This window comes from Neolamprologus brichardi, chromosome 1, assembly GCF_056152115.1.
Source record: "Neolamprologus brichardi isolate AB-2024 chromosome 1, ASM5615211v1, whole genome shotgun sequence".
NCBI classification, from domain to species: Eukaryota; Metazoa; Chordata; class Actinopteri; order Cichliformes; family Cichlidae; genus Neolamprologus; species Neolamprologus brichardi.
The window spans coordinates 9,364,055-9,384,083 of record NC_142104.1 but is presented as its reverse complement, the minus strand read 5'-3'; the positions used below and the strand labels follow the sequence as shown (position 1 = coordinate 9,384,083).

General features: G+C 39.2%; 1 protein-coding gene across 1 annotated transcript in view; it reads left to right on the top strand.

The window, feature by feature from the left end:
• The window catches only part of tox3 (TOX high mobility group box family member 3), a 37,632-nt gene extending 34,694 nt beyond the window's left edge, over positions 1-2,938 (top strand). Inside the window, exons 6-7 of the mRNA XM_035906369.2 lie at positions 1-81; positions 312-2,938. Coding sequence (XP_035762262.2) covers positions 1-81; positions 312-1,175 — 945 coding nt within the window. The 3' untranslated portion in view covers positions 1,176-2,938. The remainder of the gene's footprint in view (positions 82-311) is intronic.
• Positions 2,939-20,029: the final 17,091 nt, after the last annotated feature.

Here is a 20,029-nt window from a genome sequence, read left to right as displayed (position 1 = left end):
GTTTACAAAAGCAAAACAGAAGCTGCCAAGAAAGAATATTTAAAAGCTCTAGCAGCATACCGTGCGAGCCTGGTTTCCAAGGTGAGAAACCATTTCTTCTTTTCACCTTTAAAATGTGTGAATTTATCAGAAAGGTGATGTGAATTATTGAGTTCATTGTGTCATATTATGCACTGTGAAGTTGTAGAGGACTTATAATGACTGAAGTAGTTACTAGATACTATATGCTAGTCTTTTAAAGGGATGTAGTGGGATTTTAAATGGGAGAAATCTGTAATCGTAATAAGTTTTTATGTTTTTCTCTTATCCAGGCTGCAGCAGAATCAGCTGAAGCCCAGACAATTCGCTCAGTGCAGCAGACCCTGGCCTCCACAAGCCTGTCCCCTGGCCTGGTGCTGCCGTCACCCCTCAACCAGCACCCCTCCATGCCATCAGCTTCCCAGGCTCTTCAACAAGCCCTGCCACGGGCCATTGCCCCAAAGCCTCTGCAGATGAGACTAGGGGGCAGTCAAATCGTGACCTCTGTTACAGTTTCCCACCAGAACATGTCATCTGGGATGCCTCCGCAGCTGCTCGGCCAGATGGGTGCTGGAGGGTCCATGGTGGCAGGTGCCCAGTCCACAGCAGTCTCTCAGATGAGCCCACCCATGCAACCGGTGCAACAGCATGCAATGCAGCAGCTCCAGCAGCAGCAACAGCAGCAGCAGATGCAGCAGCACCTCCAGCACCATCAGATGCAGCAGCAGCAGATGCATCACCAGCAAATCCAGCAGCAGATGCAGCATCAGCATTTCCAACATCATCTCCAGCAACAGCTGCAGCAGCACCACATGCAGCAGCAACAGCAGCAACAACAGCAGCAGCAGATGCAGCTGCAGCACATGCAGATGCAGCATCAGCTGCATCAGCAGCAGATTCAACACCTCCAACAGCAGCAGCAACAGCAGCAGCAGCAGCAGCAGCAACAACAACAACAGCAACAGCAGCAACATCATCATCAGCAGCAGCAGCAGCACCAGGCCCAGTGTTCTCCACCTCAACACTCTCCTGGTACACCCCATTCAGTGGGAGGCTCTGCATCACTTGGCAGCCCGCAGCCAGCCTCACAGCAGCAGCCGCATCCTTCCCAAATTCAGGCCCATGCCCAGGTCCTATCCCAGGTCAGCATTTACTGAGCCAAATGGAAGTCCTATCTAAAAGAACAGGAATAGAATAAAAAGCATCAAACATGTTGCTTTTCTAAGTTGCACTTAAGAAGTGTGTGTAAGATTTAGAATGTTATACAAAGAACTTGTCCATTGATATAGACAGATATGCACATGCGTGTACAGGGGATTAATATGTTAACTGGGTTTTTGTCTATAAAATAGGCTAAGCTATGACGGAAGCCTTTTAGGGCGAGCACCCAGTGATTGTTTATTTGTTTGTGAGGTCTTTCAGTTTTCAATTTGAACTGACTGGACACACAGTATGTTGAAAGAAGCAAATCTTTCACTGTTTTATTTAACAATAAAGCTTTATTTATGAGGCCAGAGTTGTCAGTTCAGCGCAGTGTGAGGACGCTCTGAATGCGTTTCATCAAAAGGATTTTTATCAGCTCTTGCCTGGACTGAATGACTCACAGGATCCTTGCTGGAAACCAGTAACCATCCGTCTTTGTTCCCACACTGGCCGGTATATAGCAAACTTTCTTTAGTCCAACCTTTCTCTTTCACCCATCATTCTTGCAGACGTAACTCTACAGATCATCGGATGTTGGAGGCCCAGTGGTGTTGGAACACAAATGTAAAACATTTCACAAATGCAGACAGTGTCTCTTCAAGAATGAGGGCAACTGAAAATAACAGGTCTTGGGATCCAGATTTGTGGATGAACGACTGAACAGACAGAGAGAGAAACTGCCATAAATCATTTATTTCATCCCATCATCACTCTGTAGCTGTAATCTGCTGTACATGTTTCGTAGAGTGGGAAGAGACAAGACCTCCTTTATCCAGTAATTTACCCTCCAGATGATTTGCCGAAACGTGTGTAACTGGCACCCTCCCAAAAAAAAAAGTCTTCTTTAATCTATTTGTTTTTACTTCAGATGTTTAACAATTAAATTATGTTTTTATTTTGTGTAACAAAGGGGATATTTTATGGTAAATACAAATTTCTGGATCAAGGCAGATGGTTTGGGGATTGATGTATTTTTACTCTGCTCCTTGATGCTGTCATTGTTTAAAAAAAAAATGGAAAAAAGAAAACTAGCAGAGCCAGTTTGTTGCACTGCCAAAGCCAACTGAAAAGGCATCGGAGGTATTTTTGCCAGCTGTACAGAAGTCCCGGGGGAAAAAAAGAAACAAGAAAATGTTGTACATTTTTCATATCACCTGTTGTAAAGTTTTAATATGTGAGGCTTTAATTAAAACATTGTTAAACGACCTGTGGATTGCTATATCACATAGTGCATTTCTGCTCTTTTATACTTTTTTATGAGTTACAATAGCAGCAATTAATTTTGTTTGTATTTTGCTTAAAAACCAACTGCATTTGAAAACTGTCCATAGAGTCGATGCATATCCGTATGGAGTTCTGAAAAGGTTGTTTTCTGCTCAAGATAGAAAAAGTAAATTAATGTTGGAGTTTTTGCTCAGCCATGAAGACGAATCCAGAGACATTCCACCACTAATATGATAGTAGCCATAATTTTGTATGAAGTATTATATATTTCTTTGTGTCTCTGTTGAAAATTAAACTCTCAATCACAAATATTTATTTGAAGGAACTGTTTTCTTTCAAAAATTTATATTAATCATAATTTCTATTCGTAACTTCTTCATTTCCTTGTTAGTTATTGAAGAGAACCGCAGTTATAGATATTCATAGCGCTCACCAGGTATAAAAAAGATAAATTTGTATGTTTTCTATGAAGTAAATCTATGAGAACAATACTTTACAAGGTTATATGAGCATTCATGTTGGCTTTATTATACTCTGTGCTGTTTCTCAGTGATTTGAATGGAAGTCCATTGTTACTGTGTGTAAAAACAGTGTTGATACTGGACGAGGTCAGCATGTAACTGGTACTTGTCTCAATAACAGTCCCCTTCTCACACACCAGTGCACTGGATTCTGCCTCTTTCTTACTCCCTTTTAAAATCACTTCATTTCCAAGACATCCCCAGGGGTTTGCTGTGCTCCCTTGAATAATATGGTGAGCGGGGGAGGGAAGGCAGGCAAACAATAATTATCATATCTTCACAATAGGCTGTGAATCCACTGGCCCAGAGAAGGGGCCTTTATTTCTTCCAATGGCAGCTGAGACATTTTAAACACGGGTTAATGTTAGTTACAAATTAGGAAAGTGAATTCGCTCCTGCGCTTCTGTGATAGCAGCTTGATAGAATTTTCACATTTTGGTTTGTTTTCAATTAGTTAGTTTTAGGAAGGCATTTGTAATTTGGAGCGGAGGCCTGCCTCTGCTGCCTCTGCTGCTGCGGTGATTGGTTCTTCAGCTCGGTGTGGAAATGATGCCCATTTCTCTGCCGTGATTAATTGCAGCATCTGTCCTGTCAGAAGCCTGAGTGAAGAGGTCTGCAGGAAAACTGCAAATAAGCACTGGCAACAGTCTTAAAGTGCTTATGATGAAATGAAAATTAAAAACAGCAAGTGCCGTGCATGACCTGAATCTCAATACAGGGGGAAGAAGAGAATGTGAGAGCGGGTGTCCATGGATACCAAACACATGCTTTAAAAACACACAGTAATGAGGCTCTGGGAAATCGCTGTTATTATTCTGAACAGATTCACAGCAGAGCCCATTAATAATGCATGGAGCTTCTTGTTATTCCATAACCCCTCAGTACTGCGGTCACTGTGTGTACAAATATCTCATAGCCAGGGTTGGAGTTATGGGACTGTGCAATAAAAAGGTTACAGATATTTTCAAAACACCATTATACACACACACATAATTTACAAGAATAATACACTGCTATACATCCCCGGATCATGAAGGCTGGCTTCATCTGAATAGGTGAATAAATAAATGTATTCACCTGCTTTATGCATCAGCCTTGTATCCAAAAGATCATTTGTTTCCTCAGTGCGATATGATATGATCACAGAATGAAGCAGTCAATAACTTATGCAGTTCTTTCTTCCTGTCCTCATCATTAACTAAGGCTGATGAAATGCATGAAGGGCAGTATGACATTAATATGTCATTTGAGTAATGCAGTCATGAAGTGACCTAATTGTCCCCTTCTTCCCCACTGAGGTCAGTTGGTGGGCACAGTGCCAAGGATGACTAAGGAGTCAGATGTGGAAGCTAAGGGATTCTGTATTTTAATGATTTATTTGGCTCTTTTGTTATTTTCCCGTTCACTGCACAGATACAATATGAGCTTAACAAAAGCCCTGCTGACACTGACCATCTGACCATAAGACCCACGCTGCAGTCACTCGCACAGTCTGGTTGCAGATGCAGAACCTGCCACTATGATATGGCAACCTAAACATTGTCTCCTAAAGAAAAAGGAGGAAAAACAACCCTTTTTTTCCCTAATAAGACCTGATCCAGTAGAGTGCAGAGACATCTGCCTCTACAAGTCCAATGTCAAGCTTTGTTTACTAGGAGGAATCAGACCTCCAGTGAAATGGCTGACTACATTTAAAGAATTCTTGACCTTGCGTTGATGAGCTTCACAGAGAGAACTATTGACCTTTGAGATGAATAGTGAACTTTGTTTGGAAGGGGCTGCTGGCTGCTCTGTTAGTCTGCCGGACTGCTGACATCCCTGACCAATGGTAACGCTTGTTTAGGGAACTTTTGACCTGCCAGACTGAAGGAGCACCACAGACAAAGACTCTTAGCAAAGTTAATAGAATATTCAATAGGCTTAGTGTAAATATTATGATACCCTTTGCAGCCTTTCTGATTTAGTCAGTTAATTTAGCACTTTGATTTAATTTAAAAATATAATTTTTTTGAATTTTAGGGGAAACGGATTTAACAAATATAAATTTATCAGGCTGCAGAAAACTTGATCCATGCATAAATATTTAGATTTATACTCTTTTGCTCCCTTTCCATCTTTCTGATCTTTCGCAAACACGTTTGCACAAGAAACATGCATGTGCACACACATTTTCCATCCACGGAATTCAGCACAATGATGTTGCCTTGGAGACCGAGTGATTCAGCCATTAGGCTTATCCCCTGCTTTTGTTGAATTCTGTTAAGGTAAGTCTGATCTGCCAGTCTTGTGACCTCTGTCAGCTTGTGCACTGCTACGCTGTCACAGATCTGATACCTCCATGTTAGCATGCACCAAAAGAAAAAATGCACATCGCTGGTCTGTACTCTGGTGACTTGGTGCTAGTAATGAATAATCCTCTTTCCCCACAACAGTAAATGATTAACTGTATGTGATCATAATAAATAGAATATTGAAACAGATCACAATCTGCTGTTATCTAATGTTTAAACAATGTTTAAACACCATGTATTTGAGTGTGGCTTAAGCAGAAATGGAAAGCAGATAAGAAAGCCACTACTACCTTACAGTCAACGTAATAAAAGGTCATGGAATAAACATCAAAAGTCCAAAGAAAAACTGTTTATAACAGTGACATCAGTGAAAATATGAGTTAGGGACTGGTTTGTTTCAGATTATTATGGTTAGCTCAGTTTGTTATTGTGCATTGTCAGTTTTTTGCAGACCAAATGCATCTGGAGCATTTATCCTCAGTTGAATTATACAGTTGCTCTAAAAACATGCTCAGCAAGCTGTCAGTGATTTGAAAAAGCTTCTTTTTTTTTTATTGTGACAGATCATCATGCCCCAGAGGTTGACAGATGTCCCTGCATTGCATGGAAATGATAGCAGTTTCTTTTTATTTGGACTTTGTTTAGTTTAAGAATATAAAAATCCAGCTCGCTCTCCCCCTGCTGCCACTTTCCGATTTATTTCATCAGTATTTTATAGGCTTTGTGTTCAGCAGAGGATCCCAACTCTGAAATTGCCTTTTATTGCAACTTACTTAGCCTGTTAATATAGGCTATTACAGAGCCAACATGTTTCTATGGCAACAAAACTGATAAAGTGTACCAGGAGACTAGAGTGATAGATTACACGTGCATGCTGTGTCACATCCAATTAACTCAAACTGACTGTACACCACATTATGCCACGACTTGCAGGAAAATCAATAAATATGGACGGTACCCAACAAGGTTCCCCCTCTGTTTCTTTCTTTCATCCCTTACGATGGCAGCAAAGCCAAGACAGATCATGCCACTAGGATGTCCCTGCTGCTACAAGAGGCAGGTGCTGTGTAGACACCATTCAAAACTTGGCCTATTCAGTCCAACTCCTCTAACGCTCCATTCATGCATAGCAAAACACCATCTGCTCCTGTTTTGCCCGAAGCAATCACAGCTGACCAAAAAAAAAAAAAAGAAGAAGAAAAAAAGAAAAAGAAATCCATGATAACAGCTGTTGCCAAACAAAAGCCAAACAAAAGGGGGTAGGAAAAGGTTAGAGACAAGTTCGACACCAAAAATTACTCATTGGAGAGGGTGAAGAAAAACATTTACTCTTGGTAATAGTCAGGGAAAGAGAACGCCATCCAGCAGAGAGGAAAGGGTTAAACGTGAGACTGTTCTATCCGTGGACCTGGCAGACTTGCAACAGTACAGGATCAGGTGATAATAGATTCAAGCTGAGGATGATTCTTTTACACAGTCAATTCTCAGGGTGCAGGAGCAGAGGCAAATGAGCCATAGAGTTTCCTTACAGTGCAGTCTGGAGTATATGCAGGCATAGATACACAGAGAACAGTCAGAAACACCATGTTGTTATTATTGTAAGGAGCTTGGAAAGAACAGGGTTGAAAAAGAAAAGGGTGTATACATGTCTGTCACACTGTTGTTGCCATTTTAATATTACTATTACTATTTTTATTGAACACTTTTAAATGACTGCTAATTTACATTAAATTGGGAAATAGTATAAAATAGCCATTATGAATTATTTAAACTGCTTACATTAAACAGAAATACCTGTACAACATGTAAAAACAGTTCTATTTTTATATGGGAGATTTATCAGGAAATTGCACATATAACATTAAAATTCTACCACAGTTCTTTACTACTAGTAGATTTTGAAGGCAGATTAAATTTGGCATCTCAACTCGTGACATTAATGCAAATAAGGGATAAATACCATATCAGGGAAAAGATACTGACTACCAAATGATAAAGAGATAATATTTTTTATAAAGGCTTATAGTCTTTTTTTGCCCTCCTGCGTATCGCGCACTGTGGAATGATTGGCACTGGTTGCTTGACCCTTTGAGGCCTAGCTTGATCTAATGTATGGCCGCTGACCTGGGGGAGGGGCCGCGAGCGAAGGTGAAAGACTGAACAGCTTGGATGCCTCCAGACCTCAGCTGCCCATGCAGACAGGGAGCTTTAAAAACCACCGTTTGAGCTCCGCAGAAGCGTCATGGCTGCCATATACAAATATGACAGGAGCTCAAATGCAGTTGATACGCCATACAGGCGTTAGAGAGCTAAAAAGGAGCAAAGTTAAAGTGTAGGAAGAAGAAGCGGAGGAGGGAGGCATCAGTAAATGATGATGATCTTACCCATCGTCCCTATGGGGATAATTAAGTTTTATCTTATCGTACCTTGCCGGGGCTATGAACAGACCTGGATCTAATTGCATTTGCACATAATTTATAACATTAAAACAATTCCTTAACCTTACAGCACCAGATGCCTGACTGTGTTTTTGAATCCATACAACAACTGAACATGATGGTTCAGACATGCACAGGAAAGCAGTTGAAAAGAAATTCTTCATCTTTCTGTGATGTGATTTACAACCTGCCAGCTGCTGTGAAACTCCAGGAAGAAGGTGCACAATAAATTCTAGAAATGATTTGCAAACGTATTTTTAACAAATTTGACTATGACACATGCAAATGTCTGGGTTGAACCCTGATGCTGCGAGAGATGTGATAGGCGGAGCTTTTATTTATCAACAGAGGCTTCTGTGGCAGTTGATCAGTCAATTTGCCTAGCAAATAACTCCCCAAACACATTTCCAGTTGACTGCATATGATGGCCTCTTTGTTTGCAACACCATTACAAGCAACCAAGATTGAAAACAGAAAATGAAGTAAATGTAAAAAAAAAAAACGAGTGATGCCTGAAGAAAAAGAGTGGACAGCTGCTCTTTAAGGTCACGTCCTGAGCTATGAACTCTGTTGAGCAGCTTAACATGACTATATGGATGCCTGGACAGTGTACAGTAGACTTGTAATGAAGAGGAGAGAGACAGGACAGAAGACAGGCTCCAGCCTCACGCCATTAGAGGTGATTTGTCTGCCAAACTGATTCCAGTCCCCGTAGTTTTATCAGTTTAATGCCCAGACAGTGTTCATTATTTCTTTGCCGGGAGGGTCAGCCTCTCTTCAGCAGAACAAGTGTGGGTTGTGTTTCTGTCAAACAGGGAGAGGGAGGGGGTTAGTGCTTGACCCGCAAAGCCATTCAACTCTTAGAGTGATCCATTGTTTGGGTCCTCTCTTTGTTCAGTGCCTGCAGAGAGAGAAGGGGCCAGCTAAAGGGGAGGGAAGAAGCAGAGCTGGGGGTCTCGCTGGGTGCCAGAGGTCTTCACTTACCCTCAACACATTATTACCTACAGTCATTTTAGTCCTAAAAGGCCATGCTGCCTATTGTTTATTATGAGCGCGAGTTTTGCTGCACATACATGCACTGCACTGCGCTTCAGATTTACACTACAGGTGATCATTTTCTAGATTTTCAATATGTTTTCAAAAAATGTCTAAATATTTTATTAGTGTCAGGCTGGCAATATGAATTGCTGTTTTCTCTATTTAAGGAAATTATAATGTTGATGCCAGCATAGCCTGCAAGTAAATTCTATGGGCAGCAATATGGCAGAGTGGAGGAGTAAAGGAAAGAGAATCCCTCAGATCTAAATCTACTCTTATAACATCTAAAAGTGACCAAACCAGTTTAATGAATAACTCCCTCAAACCTTGTGACAATCCATATATTTTACATGAAACAACAATATTAGCCACCTGAATACAAAGTAAAGGAAATTTTATCAAAATAATTATTATGAAAACATTGGCACTTGTACCAAAATTCAAGGCGAGTCATTGTTTTGATATGTATTATATTACATATTATATTATTAATCCTGAATTTCCTTCGGGATTAATAAAGTTCTATGAATAAATGAATGCATGAACGATGATTCCAATGAATATTTTAGTTATTTGGCTTTTTTTAGTTATGGCCAAAATGCTGCCCTGCCTTAAGAAAGCAGTAGTTTGCATGGATCTTCAGCAAGCCTAAATAAAGAGTTGCATTTTTGTTGCTATAAAGAAAAATTGTGTAGCTTTGGAAAGTTTTGAGCTAACATGGTGTTTGTTTGCTCGTTTAGTCCACAAGCTCAAACACTGGATCACTGCGTGTTTGCTCAGTGGTGTCTAAGTGGCTTTTTCATACAAGTTTCTCTATCTGATTCAACACATCATGCACTAAATAACTCTCCTCAGTCTTCTTCCTCTACGCCTCCGCCATGTCAGAATCAGCTCCTATGAAAACATCAAAAGGCGGATAAATCCATGTAGTCGACATTTTTTTGATATCAGATTTCACACCTTTTGTGAATGTATAACATTGTGGTTTTTCTGCACTCAAGCTGTCAACAAAGGGCAAAATTAGTAAAGAGAAGCAAGCTGGAGAATGGTAATAGAAGTCAGTGTGGTTAGTATTGTGTGATTCAACAGTGCAGTCAGCCAAAGAAAGCAGATCTACCATGGAAATACTTTAAGCTTCATTTTACAAAGAGACCCTCTAGTTTAGACAAAGGTTTTATTCACATACTGTCAATAGGAGATTATGATTATACATTTACAAAAAGAAAGTCGTAGGTTGTTTAGATTTTCAAATAAATTCATATCTACAGCTGAACACAGACGAAAAGAAACTGCTGAAAAACACCCAGTTCATGCTTTGAAAGGTTTCCACCCTAATATCTGCGGTATCAGGTGTAGGTGTGCAGCCAGTTATGCACACTGAAATAGCTCCTTTTCCCCTCATAAAGCCTTTTCTGTGTTTGCTTTGGACTGTGTTTCAGGTAAGTTTACAGCAGGCCTATTGATGACAGCAGAGTAGACAGAAACAAAGCCATATTCATCATATAGCCTATATTGGAGAGAAAACCATCTAAACCAATATTCAAACATACTCAAAAAATGCTTAAAAAAGTTCATATTAGCAGCCAACCACACATCGCTGAAATAATCAACAATAAGTGCAATACTCGTAACCAAATGTTATTACTACCAGTTTATTATTATAGAGCTTTATGTGTGCTTTAGGTCATGCACAAGGAAAGAATTAGACATATGAGGAAACAAAGAAACACAAAGAAACAGAAGATCCAAGGGACAGTAGAAATGCTGAAAAGCTTGACTGCATACTAACACAACAACAAACTAACATGAGGTGGAAATTGTTAGTCTATATAGGGGGTACTAATGAAGACGGCTAAGACAACCAGAATGTCTCCACGAAGGAGTCATGATTACACAAGACTGCAAGATTACAAAATATACCACAGAAAAACCACAGAATTCAGCTAATGTTACTGTCAGAAAGTCCACTTGATGTGAGTAAAACGTTGATCATCACTCCATGTGCATGAAAACAGCAGTAGATTGTATAGTATACAGTGATTGTACACGCTGTAGTATAGACAGCATTACTGTTGTTTAATTAAGTAAGGAGTATTATTCCATTCACCGCCAATACCATCATCAGAGGAGCTGGAGACATTCATCAGTTTTTGCGGTAGCCTCATTAAAGAAGAAAAATACGTGAGTATTGAGAAAATGAGAACCTGTCAGAGGATAGAATTAGAGAAAGAGATGTTTGTACATATCATAATCAGAGTAAAGATAGAAGTTGGGAGTTTAGCTGACATGAAGGTGGATGAGAAAATGAGCAGATATCAGGGGTTACAGTTATAAAAGAAAAGGTAAAAATAAATAAATATAAAGTTAAATGTAAGATAAGCCATCCAACATAGCTATGTAATATGACCCATTGTAAAATGGCTAACAATTGGTTTTTGTTCGGAGGCAAGCTAAGATTAGCGAGAGAAAAGACATCATGATTGGTTTTGATCGCTAAAACCCACCAAAGCTCCCTTCATGGTAAATGGGCTGATTCTTATAGCACTCAAAGCACTTTATATATACTATTTTTCTACATCTAAGTGCTTTCTATTTCTTAACATTCACACACACACACACACACACACACACACACACACACACACACACACACACACACACACTCTGTGATGAATGCATCGGGAGCAACTCAGTGTTAAGTATCTTGCCAAAGTATACTTTGCATGCAGACCACCTACCTTCTGGTTAGTAGATGACCTGATCTACCTCCTGTGTCACAGCCACCCCACTCATGAACTGAATGAACTTTTAATGTAGTTCCTAGTTTTGGCTCCAACCTTGACCTATGATCATTTCTAGCCAGAAGAGTTTCACCACTTCACTGGCTAATGCTTGATACTATTAGATTACAATTATAAATGGTAGACGTAGCTTTCAGGTCTGATAAATGAAGGCAAGAAAAAGGTTCCTTTTAGTGGCCAGCAGGGGCCTATCAGTGCAACATAAACCCTTGCTTTATAACTTCAATAAACAATTATCTGGTTTCAGGTTATTGGATAAAACCAATTTGTTAAGTCCATTTTGTAAATTACGGTCATTCCAAGAGTCAGAAAAGATGATTATTTCAGATATGCTCATAAAAAATGACTTGTTAATCACGAGTCTTAAGCTAGTGAACATAGTGTCAGATAAGCTCACCACATCTGATTTTGATACACCAAGATGGTGTTGACAAAAACACGCAATGCAAGGTGTTTGTAGTGGTACTTCACAAACGAATGGGTGACTTTACAGTGGCTGTCTATCTACTGTCTTTGTATCCAGCTTAGTAGCCAGCTAAGTTGGACGCTAACCTGAACTGTCTTGCTAACAAAATTTATCAGAAGCCAAATCAGTTTTTTGTCCTTATGGTAAATGGCCTGTATTTGTATAGCACTTTTCTAGTCCCTAAGGACCCCAAAGCGCTTTACACAACCAGTCATCCACCCATTCACACACTGGTGATGGCAAGCTACATTGTAGCCACAGCCACCCTGGGGCGCACTGACAGAGGCAAGGCTGCCGAACACTGGCGCCACCGGGCCCTCTGACCACCACCAGTAGATAACGGTTGCAGTTGGTTGGAGTGTCTTGCCCAAGGACACAACAACCGAGACTGACCAAGCCGGGGCTCGAACCGGCAACCTTCCGATTACAAGGCAAACTCCCAACTCTTGAGCCACGATTGCCCGTCTTATGTAGAATTGTGTGTGATTTGTTGGCCTCAGTAATGAGCAGATTCCTTTGGCAAACACTAGCTGGAAATACTCATGAAATACTCATGACCGATGACAAAAGGAGGTAAAGAAAAGCCTTGAAAACAGCCTCAGAGTGAGTATCAACAAATTCTTTAGATTTTACTGAAACAGATAAATTGTGTCTCTACATTTTGTGATTTTGTAATTGAGATCATATTGTTGACAGACAGCTGTGTAGGAGCTTCAATGCAAGCGCAAAGTGACCAATGAAATCAGCATAAACTGGTGGTGCAGTCAGTTAGTCAAACTGCTCTTTGAGGTGATTTGGGGACTAGCTGGTCTTGGTCGTCTATTTATCATAGAAGTCCTAATGTGCTAATTCTGTGTTCATAATCTCACGCAGCATCATCGATCAACATTGGTTTGACAAGCCCCTCCCCCTCCTTTCCTCTCAAAGCTGTTCACAGGCGTAAGGGGGTCATTTCTTCACAATGTCCTAAATTCAGAATTGCACCCTGGAACAATACAAATGAGCTTGCTCTGCCATTGTTGATTAATGGAAAATCACATCCCTTCATCCTTTTTTTTGGTTATTAAAGAAACGTCTGTGTTTTGGATGAATGGGGTTGGGATAAAAGATACACCCCTCTCGACTTCTTTCGTGTCTGTTTTTAGGAATAGAGAATGATTTTTCTTTGCTGCATTCGAAGTCTACAACGCTACAGATCTCAATATTTGTATGTTTTTACATATTTGTAGGCTAAAGCTTTTCAATTATCTTACAGCAGCATAGCAGTTAAACCTCAAGAAATTCCTTTTATACTGAGCAGCTGGATTCAGCAGATGGGAGAAGCATCGAAATTAAGATGCTTAGTTATTATTTGCTTCATATTTTCACATTCACAGAAAGAATATGGAACATTCACCATGCTTAATACGCCGTGAATATTGAACATATACTATTATATGAAAAAGTTTGAAGAAATTAAAGGTGACACAGCTAATTCTGCAGGGAGACATCAGACATGAGTGCTTGCTTTGACCTTTTCTATGACTATAGAACAGAGTAACTCACAGGGGGAACTATATTAGAAAATAAATGAAAGGTTCTGGTGGAAAGGTCAGGACACATGTTTTTGTGATATGGAATAAGGTCTGTTTATAGCAAGGTATGGCTGGCTGCACCTCAATACAAAGAATCCTCTACAAATCAAATTTTAGTGAAATACCCTTTGCATATACCATAGTATATAACCACATTTTAGGAATTGGTAAAAGTTCAGGCTGAGAATCTAAAATACATTATTTTTTATCGGCTATATACTGTTACAGTGTAGTTGCTCAGGTTAAACATAGCTGAAGTTTCAAATAATAAGTCAGTGTACATACAATTTGATCAGCTACCATAGGTGCTGTGAATACCCTGGACAACTTGCCAATCTGACGCAGGGCAACTACAGAAAGCACTCACACTGACACCTTTGGCCCATTTAGAATACATCAATTAACCCAACCCCACTAATTGCATGTCTTTGGACTGTGGAAGGAAGTCAGAGTCCCCGGAGAGAATCCATGCTAACACAGAAAGGCCCCGTTCAGATGGAGGAGTCAAACTCAGGATCTTCTTGTTGTGAGGCAACACTGCTAACCCCTGTGCTACCGTGCTGCCCTGAACTGAAATGAATTGGGAATGAAGATTTTTAATATAATCCGAGGCACACAGATACAGACCACTCAACTACCTTTTAAGTCTTTTGTTTGCAGAGGGCAGCCAATCACACGAAAGTAAGTTTAAATGAAAAGGGGAAGGAACTAAAATCACTGAGAAGCTGCACAAAGATAAGAAATATATGCAAACAAAGATTAACGGTTATTTTAAACTGCAAACTACGTAAAGCTACTCTGGCAGAATCAAGTGATGAAGTTGGAAAGTCCTCACATTTATAACAGCAAAATCTCATGGTAACAATGAGCATCTGCCATTCACCTAACTGCTTCTGAAATATATGAATTGATTTTGAAATGTTTTCATTATTTATATATATTTTTGCCCGTCATTAACAATTAAATTTCTAGGTTTTGTTACTTATTATGATTAATAAAATTATAGTCAAGAAATATAGTCAAGAAAAACACTAACAAATGAAAAATCTGTCCATTTGTTTTCATTAGAGTTTAAATATGAAAGTTAATATGGCTTCCTTTACCCTGGAGAATAGTTGGCAGCCAGTCATAGAATTTGCTTATGGAGTTATCAGATATGGAATAGAAGGCTGCCTTGAGGGCATCCCAAAGGTGCTCCAGGTTTCAAGCTTCCTCCTTCATTCATCTGATATGCATCTGATATGCTGCGTAACAGTCACATCAGGAGACAGCTATGGAGGACTTTACTGGCTTTTTTGAGGGAATTTCTTTATATTAAGCACAGGTAATGTTCCCATCTACCTTATGAATCCTCTGACACCCCCTTACTGATTGTTACTTAACCATAATCTTTACCTTTTGGGTAAACTGAGGATCCAGATGAGCTGCAGTACTTCATCAACAATACTGGCAATGCTTAAGATTTTTTTTATTAATTGGAAAAAACAGTTCATCTCAGTTTTTCTGCTGTGCCGCATGGTTGCAAACATGTGGTATTTTTTGTGGTCTGGTATTTTCAGCTCATTTTTAAGCTGTCTGTGTTTGGGACTAGTTTCTGGGCAGCAGTAAGACCATATTTACAAATATGTGGACAAATATGTGCTGAAGAATTCTCGTTGAAACAGGTGTTGCTGGTGTCCAGTTCTTCTGACAATAGGCTGGCCTTAGACTTTCAAACCAGCAAGCTGTCCTCTCAAGCAACTGTCCTATGTGGTGCCCAACCCTGCTCTCTCATAAACATCCAAAGTTTTTTGCTAGTCCTTTCAAGTTTTCTTCACTTGCCACCCAGACACATTAAAGAGATATCTGATGATTTGCACTTTGTTCTCTGGGCTGATCTTAGGTACATTGTCAGAACAGTTGATACATCTGAACTGAGGTCTTGTGAGTCAGATTTCTCTTTTTACTGATAAAATACACATATTACCCTCTTTGATTTCCCAGGTGTATTTAACACAATTCGGCTGTTGTTACGGAGAGAGAAGCTACAGGAAATGTCAGTAAACCCTTCCACCATCTCATAGATTACCAAATACCAAACATGCCACAGTATGTGAAATTGGATAGCGCTCCTTTGAATTTGTTAATGTGCAGTACAGGAGCTCCGAAGGGGACCATGCTATCTCTATTCCTGTTCACCCCGTCTGGTACAACTCCAGGTCATGCCACCTTCAGGAAAACTCTGATTGAATCTGTAATATTAGTGATAGGCAGGAAGAGGACAGAGCACTAGTGGATGATTTTGTGGCGTTCTGAATATGAATAAGACCAGAGAGATGGTAATCAACTTCAGAAGAAAGAGGACTCTCTGTCTTGGGACAGGATGTTGGTGGGGTGGAGGAGTATAAGTTCCTGGGTGTTCACATGGCAGCATGTGACAATGCTGAAAGACTGAACAACTGTTTGACCAACAAAAATGATGACCAGGCTGAGATTCTGTAACAACTTTACTGTGGTCTCCCGGGGGAGCAGCACTGGCTCTAGTGACACCAACACACCGAATAAACTGATTAGGAAGACTGGGGTCTATGACTGGCTGCGAACTGAATATTTTTGAAGCTGTAGTGTAGACAAAGTCACTGAACAAACTGTTATCCATCATGAATAATCCTGACCATCACTTACTGGATAGGCAGAGGAGCTCAAACTAACCGATTCAGCTCCATTGCGAAAAGGGTAGATATAGGAAATTTTCATATGACGTGCATCAGTCAATATAATACAAGAGTCTGTGTAGCAGAGAGAAATCTGCTCAAGATCAATAAAGTATTTCTTATTTATTCATTATTCATTCTCATTCTCACATCTGAGGTTTGTTGTAACCTAGAAATTAAAACTACTTTACTGCAACAAGACTGCACAAGACTCCAGGCATTTCTATGTTGTACATATCATATAGAGTTATTTTTGAAATATTATTTGGTCAAGAGCTTATAACCTTTAAATTCTTGAGAATCATTTGAGTCATTTTGGCCCCTTTTAATTAATTAGGTGTTAAATTATTACTGTATAACTATATTCAATATATAAACTTTATGCACATACAGTATATTGCAATTTTCAAGCAAACCAATATAACAGCAAGTATGCCATTATTTATTCAAGGTTAGATCTTTACAGTAAGATTGTAATGTACTATTACCTGAAGCACAACTGAACGCCACAGTAATAGACTGACGTGAGCTTGCGTAAATTGAACTATCAATAAGAAGTCTACAAGGCCCTAGACCTAGATTCAGAGCAGGATAGTACAGTGCAGAGAAGCCTGATTCTTTTAATGGCAGCAAGAAGTCAATTTAGATTTGGTTAATTGGTTAAACAACCAGGCCTGAATCACCACACACAAGAAATTGGTCAGCTATATCAATTATATCACTAATATAGTTGTAGAAATTGGTATTAGCCATACAACCTTCAGTTCACCCATGTAAATAGTCATAGTCATAGTTATACAATTAAACAGTAATCAAAGTGCTTAAAATGCACATAGAGTTTGTGTGCTTTGATCATATTAATCATAAAAATAAAAAATAAATCAAACTCTATAGGGGAAACACCTTGTTTGATCTTTTTTTAATTATATCAAAATGTTTTCACACTTAGAAGGATTTGGGAGGCTTGATGTGTCTGGAGTATAACCCTACACTCACATTAACTCTACCCAGACAAAATAACCTTGAAATCCAGAAAAGAAGAGGCCATATGCCTTTCGAATGTGGGTCCATGTTGTAACTATTGCAGTAGTTTACATCACTGTGACAGACTTTTAGGCACAAATGGAAATTGGAGCCTGTTTCATGTACAGACGATCCAAAGAAAGGGGATCAAAATACCAGCCAAGGTTAGAAGGTATGAATCCATGAAGTACGGCTCCAACATGGAGTTATAAATATGCAGTTTCAAAATGTTAGAGGCCCAAAACTGCACTTATATATTTTTAACATGGTAACTATTTTCACATAGATTTATATCCAATTATGCCTTTTGGGTATATAATTAAAGGGAATATCTGTCATTTTAGCTGCTAAAAGATCTACTTGCTACTCACTAGCTTTATTTTTCTGGCATTTGTTGTTTGGCAAGGAGCCCGTGGATTTTTAGAAGCTTTTCACGGCCTGAAAAGGCTGCTTCCTGCATATGGATCCAATGAGAAGTATGGGAATGAATCAAAACAGTGACGCTGTTAGCCCTAAAACCAAAACAATGCGCTAAAAGATACAAAACACCACAATAAGCTGAATAGGCTATCAGGAAGTGATCATCCTCCCACTATGAGGAAGCCTCTACATAAGATATACATGTCTCATTAAAAATGTTTAAAAATCCTGCAGCAAAGTTTGTGTTTTTATTTATTTATGTGATTTTTGTTGACATACATTTCCCTTTTTTGTGGCAGGTAAACAAAAAACCTTTTCATCATTTAAAATAAAGTTTTAAAATCGTCCAGCTTTTTTCTAGCTTCCATTTAGCTAATGAAAACTTGATGTGATACAACTGTTTATCACTGGTGTGAATAAATGTGCTCTGCAGCTGTTTTCAAGCATAATCAACAACAATCAGGTTGTCCAAAGTTAGCTGACCACAAGCCAGCTGTGTATTGCATCAGTTCTCACATTGGTGCAAAACTGCACTATTGGACATCACACAGATTAATATATTAGTCTCTTACACTGCTTTCAGTCTTATTTCTTGTCTCCGTGTCCCTGTGTTTTGTAATTGTCGGTCCCACTCTGATCAGTTTCATCTTTGTTATATTTGTCTCATTTGTTTCCCATTTGCCAGTGACCCTCCTCCGCATACCTGCACTTGTTTATCTCTATAAACTCTAAGACAGATTGCCTTTTGCTTTTTGTAGGGAAGTAATGTCTAGAAAAGTTGAGGGCTGCAGTGCACGCATAAAGGAGGCTTTATTTGCAAACAGGCTAATGGCAGTAAACTAGTAAACTAGTCAATATCAGCCTCAACCATTATCTCAGTGTATTCCTAATTCAGTCTATTGCAATCTAGATGTAATCAATATTAAAATCTTACAAACAAGTTAGAAAATGTGTGATTATATCAGTATTTCGCTGCAAAATCTTTGCAGTTAATTTATTATTGTAGTCTTGACAGTTCATGGTTTAGTTTAATAAGGTATCTTGAACATACTGCTTTGGTATGTGTGCTTGCATGTTTGTTTCTATATTCTCCGGAGTTAAATTGTGTACAAAAATAATGCTTTTAGCCTTTTCTGAAAATTAGAATATTTTTGCTGTTCAAGAAAACAGGGGGGAAAAAAGCTCCACTGAAAATGACTCTGTTATCACTTTAGCTCTAAAACCAATTCATTAACTGGTTAAGATCGACTGACTAATCAAATGGAAACTATTCACTAACCCACTGCACCTTGTGTTAAATAAGGTGATAAGGTAAACATGATGAGTGTCTGAAAAGCAACAAATTTCTGCAGAACTAAAGGTCACGCTGGCTATAAATCCACTGGCTCAGTAAGATGAAATGACTTCCTTCAATTGTTGTCCAGTCTTTCATATGCCCCCCCCCCCCCTCCCCACCCCCACCCCACCCTCTCGCTCTCTCCCTCTTTTTCTCTCCCTAAGTCGTAAATAGTGATTCACAGCTCTGATTCTGACCAAGCTGATGATTTTAATTTTCTGTTTTCAGAATAATAAACATTGACATGAGAACGAGCCTCAGGCAGCAACTTCTAATGAGAAAATGAAATTAGTTTTTCAGCTGACTGATCAGAAACATTTCATACATTATAATCAAGCATTTATTTGACGAGATTTGTTTTGTGTGCATGCACAAGCACGCGTGTACTGTAGTGTACGTGTGTGTTTGTGTGTGCACGAGGCATACGTGTGCACATGTAAATACATTATTCATGTGTCTGTTTGTTACTATGCTTCTACTTGTTATTGCTACACCACGATGCAGCTTATGACATTTTCCAACCTTTCGTACCAGAACTAGCTGGCTGGCTGTCTCACTATATGCAATTTTATGCCTCATCCTTCACTATTGCATCCATCATCTCACATAAACTACACCAGTTAAATAACCAATTACAGTTGGATCTGTTGATGCAGGGACTAGGGTGGGAGGCAGGGATGTTCAGTTTTCTATAATAATAGACAAAACTCTGACACTTCACATTATGTCGGCAAAAAAGGTGGATAAATATGAAACTCTCTCCTTGCGGTGGGCTTAGATTTACAGGACATTCTGTTCTCATCCACAGCTAGCATGATGATGCAACATAGTTTTCTATTTAATTCTCAGGGGTACATTTGAAAGCTATCATATTATGCTCTTGATGGGAAAATGTTGACAAAAGGAAACTGACAAAGCGCTTTAAAGTTGGAAAGACCTTAAACCTTAATTTTGATGTATTCAATGATTTATCTCAAAAGCAT